This window comes from Pteropus vampyrus, unplaced genomic scaffold, assembly GCF_000151845.1.
Source record: "Pteropus vampyrus isolate Shadow unplaced genomic scaffold, Pvam_2.0 Scaffold213, whole genome shotgun sequence".
Classification (NCBI taxonomy): Eukaryota; Metazoa; Chordata; class Mammalia; order Chiroptera; family Pteropodidae; genus Pteropus; species Pteropus vampyrus.
Genome location: NW_011888994.1, coordinates 1 through 4,775, shown reverse-complemented (window position 1 = coordinate 4,775; position 4,775 = coordinate 1). Strand labels below are relative to the sequence as shown.

At 36.2% G+C, this 4,775-nt stretch overlaps 1 protein-coding gene across 1 annotated transcript in view; it reads right to left on the bottom strand.

The window, feature by feature from the left end:
* LOC105300554 (G elongation factor mitochondrial 2) overlaps positions 1–3,280 on the bottom strand; it is a 42,751-nt gene extending 39,471 nt beyond the window's left edge. The window contains exons 1-3 of the mRNA XM_023538192.1: positions 3,259–3,280; positions 2,872–2,955; positions 1,508–1,592 (exon numbers count right to left, since the gene is read on the bottom strand). Of these exons, the coding sequence (XP_023393960.1) occupies positions 1,508–1,592; positions 2,872–2,931 (145 nt within the window). The 5' untranslated portion in view covers positions 2,932–2,955; positions 3,259–3,280. The remainder of the gene's footprint in view (positions 1–1,507; positions 1,593–2,871; positions 2,956–3,258) is intronic.
* Between the last annotated feature and the right edge of the window lie 1,495 nt (positions 3,281–4,775).

Below are 4,775 nucleotides of genomic sequence, written 5' to 3'. Positions count from 1 at the left end.
GTTAAAATGAAACTGTTTAAGAAATTTTCCTTTAATTTACAAATGAAAATTAAAATAATTTTAAGCAAATATTGTAATTCCAATGAAAGTAAAATCCAAGCTAAATAAAACTCATTTACCTAAAATTTATTTTCCTGCAATCTCTTAAGAAGGGCTATGGTGATAATAAAACAAGGTAAAGTTTTTAAACATCACTTCCTAGATCACATCCTTAGCAAACTATAGATTTACCCCAACCTCTGCCATCTTCTACAATTCTATAATAGAATTATACATCAGAATTAATATTCTTAACAATAGTCTTAAGGCACTAGATCTTGAACCAGAGAAAACTATAAAATGCGCAGTCCTGTAAATCTGCATTATTAAGGCTTGAAGAGCTAAGGGTGATCCTCATATAAGCTGATAATAAATTTTTGTACAATCTGGAACCTACCTTCCTTCAGCAGTTCCAAGGACACAATACCTTTAAAGACAGGCTAGGAGGTATCACTAAACAGAAGCTATAATAATCTAATACTTCTAAAAGATCAAGTAGCATTTCTGGAATAAAAAGTGTCCATAATGACTTACTCTATGCTTACCATGCATTTCATTAATATTAAAGCAACAATGCAGTTACATTTATCAATATACCTCCCTGCTATTTAAACCAGTTCTCCCAAATTTCTATAATAAATTAAGAAGAGTTTTAATATACTTTGAAAAAAAATCTCATGGAAGTTTGAAGATGAAAGATAATCTGTACTGCTAGAGATAAATTTGCACAAGCAAAATACAGAAACCTAGATACACACCAATAATATAGGCCATTAAATTCACATGCCCTTAACAAGTCACACAATCAGTATTTTTACTCCATTTTTCTCACATGACAAAGATGGTAATGAGAACAACAAAAGAACAAAACTAGTTTTGAGTCTCCCATATGTTTGTTTACTTCAAACATAGGAAGGACATTCAGAATTAGGAGTAGTCAGTTCCTCAGCCTTTCAGCATTTAAAAGTCATCTAACCTAAACTATCCCACATAAATATTTAATCAAACTATTCTTAAGAACCTTCAAAATAAATTGTTCTAGTAAACCTCTATTGACAGAAAATATTTTTGTATAAAAACCAGAAATGGACTAGAAAATCGCTATTTTACAGCAAGAACACCCAACAAATAGACTCACCTGCTAAACTTTTGAGGCAACTATTAAAGCTGACTCAACTCTTCCCTTTGCTCAGCTCATTAGGATGGCCAACAGAGGAGGAGAATAAGTCTACTGGTATTTCCTCCCAATGTCTATCAGAATACTCCCAACCCCTAATAATCTCAAGGAAATAGCCAAGAAGTAAAAAGGAGCCACTATTTTCAAAATAGTTGAAGACTTCTAATAAGGGAGATACTTATGAATGAGATAGAGATGGGGCAAAGATAAAGAAAAAAGAGGAGGGGAGAGGTAGAGGGAAGAAAGCAAGCTAGCAGTTTAATTAAAAAGAGAAGACTCTAACAGTATTACCTGGTAGGGAACTGTAATTTCTTCCAAGAGGCACATGTGGCTTTAATCTTTTTAAACTTGCTCTTATTTTAGAGCAATATATGTTCTAGTGAAGAGAAAAAGAAACTTGACATTAATTTTATCTTAGCATGACTTATTACAATACTTTTAACATTATAACTATACTTTGTCAGGACAACATACTTTGAATCTCCTTGAAGTAGTCCCAATTTTTAACTCCAATTATTTTAAAAAGTGGCAACCCAAATTACACTACAGGAAAGAAAAAGATTAAAATTAGTACTAGTTTGCTATTTTGAGCTGACCTCAGACAAGTTCTCTGTGATGCTAATACTGCTAGACCTGCAGTATTAGCATCACAGAGAACTTGTCGGAAAGACAAACTCTTAGGACCCACTCAATAGAATAAGAAACTCTGGAGATGAGGCTGAACAATCTGTGTTTTCACAAGCCCTCCAGGTGATTCAGATAGCTAATGTTTGAGAAGGAAGATTCTGAAGTTGCCAGAGTCATAAAGGTGAAAAAGGTCTCTCACCTTGGATACTCCTTGGTTCTTCTCTACAGCTGCTAAGAACTTGTGAGGGTCGTGAACTCTAAAACCATGAGCTATTTTCAGGATTTATAAAAGTAGCTACACTTCAGAATCACCTGGAAAGCTTCTTAAAAATATCTGGGGTGCGAGAAGAAGAGACTGGCATTTTAAAAGTTCCCCAGGTATTTTCACCTAATGTTCCCACACAGCGGTTGAATATTCTCCATACCAATATGTCCCTAAACCACTAGATACACATTTAATGGCTGACAATATATTTGGAATTGCTAGTTATGATTTTGACCTGCCACAATCTGCCTTTTTTAACATCATGAAATACATGCCTATGCTTTCTATATTATTTTTACATTAGTTACCAAGTTTTGGTAATAAAACACTATTATACTACAAAAACATTTCAAAAGTAGAGCTTCAAGGCTGTTAAAATTTCCACTGCAGAATGACCAAGGTAAGACAGTATCTACCTGTCACAGGGTGTATAATCTGAAAGCATCAGCAATGAAAACAGTTAAGAAAAACTGTTTAACTCCTTAGGCCACTAATGATCTCAAAATGGAATAGAGAAATAGAGTTCTTCAAAATGCTGCGCAGGTGATTTTAAGGTAGAAAAATGAATTTGTAAACTAATGATGAGGCATGCTTCTTCTTGGTTAATGATTCTCCCATACTCCCTGTTAAGAAACTACTGAAGATAAAGATAAACTAGTATATGATATATACTATGCCTTTTGGAAAGTAAAGTAACTGAAATTGTTGAATTACATTACATTACAAATTGTTGAAGTACATTTAATTTTACAAGAAAACTTACATTAATGTGCAAGCTGGACACTTTTTTATGATTCACAGCAAATATCCTCAAGCTGGACATCTTGGCCCTCTAAACTGTTATTCTCTGAAAAATATACAAAATTATAAAACTAAGTTTACATATTACATGTCAGTAAGACATATATAAGCATAAGTAATATATATCATAAAATGTGTTACTTTTAAAAAGTAGGAACAATAATTTTAGCTATCAATTTAGCTATCAAAAACGATGCATAAAAAAATGGTGTAGATAGAGGGAGGCTCTGTTCATCTCTCTGGTGACCAAATCAAAGTTGTGACAGAAACAAGGGGCAAACAGCAAGGAAAAACTGCCTGGGATCCAGATGAACAAGCCATACAACTAGGGAGAAATCTAAGAAATCACCTTGCAATGGCAGATGGTAGGATGGGGCCAGGACACGAGGCTGCCTGGTCCCAGTGGCTGAGTGGGATGGAGGCTGCAGATGTGTCTGCTAGCGGACTTTCCTGGTGACGGACTTGCTCACTCTGAGCACCAGTGCCAGTTTGGCTACAAAGGACAAAGGGACTTACAGGACACTGAGTGGTCAGAGTGAGGGTCGAGGCGAGACTCGCTCTGTACAGAGGTGTGGGCAGTATCCATTGTTTCCTGCTGAGCCCTTTTTCTTTCCAGTGCTCTCCTCGACACAGAACCACCATAGGGCGTCAAACTGGATAACAGACGTTGCTCTGCCCAGAGGATTCCCTGAAACCCTGCCTCCCCCAGTTCGTGGCTCCACCCAAGCCACATTCGGCTGTATCCTCAGGGAGTCAGGAGCTCTTTGCTGAGCGGCGCCTAGGCTCATGCTGGAGCCAGCTGGCCTCAGTTTCTGGTGTGGCCTTTACCTCTAACTTCAACAAAGAGATAAAAAACATAAAAATGGAAATGGAAATTATAAAAGGGAATTAGTCAGAAATGAAGAACACATTATCTGAGATGAGAAGTATATTAAACGGAATAAACAAAGTGAATAAAAAAAGAGGATCAAATGACCTATATTGAGGATGGGAAAGCCAAGGACACTCAATCAGAATGGCAAGACTATAATAATAATTTAAAGAGCCTACAGGATATTATTAAAGGTAAAAATATTCATGGCATAGGGGTACCTGAAGGAAAACAAGATGTTGAACAGCTATTTGAAGAAATAATGATGGAAAACTTCCCTAACCTGGTGAAGGAAATAGACATAAAACCCCAGGATGCTCAGAGAATCCCAAAAACCAGGAACCCAAAGAGGCCCACAGTAAGGCACATAATTAAAATGCCAAAGGTCAAATACAAAGAGAGAATCTTAAAAACAGCAAGAGAAAAGCAGTTAGTTCCCTACAAGGGAGCACCCATAAGACTGGCAGGTAATTTCTCAAAAGAAACTATGCAGGACAGAGGGCTTGGCACAAAACATTTGACATGATGAAAACCCAAGATCTACAACCAAGAATACTTTATCCACAAAGCTATCATTTAGAGTTGAAGGACAGATAAAGAGCTTCCCAGACAAAACTAAGCTAAAGGAATTTATCAACACCAAGCCAGTATTACATAGAATTCTTTAAGAAGAAAAAAAAAACATGTATCAAAAACAGGAATAAAGAATGGTAACAACTACATTCCTATCAATAAGTACTTCAAATGGAAAAGAATTAAGTGCTCCAACCAAAAGATAGAGTGGCTGAATGGATAAGAAAACAAGGCCCCTACATATGCTGCCTACAAGAGACTCACTTCAGATTAAAAGACACACAAACAAAAAGGAAAGGGATGGAAAAAGACATTGCCTTGATGGCCCTAGAGGGTATTGTGCTGAATGAAATAGGTCAGATAGAGAAAGACAAATATCGCATGATTTCACGTACATGTGGAATCTAAAGAATAAAATCAAC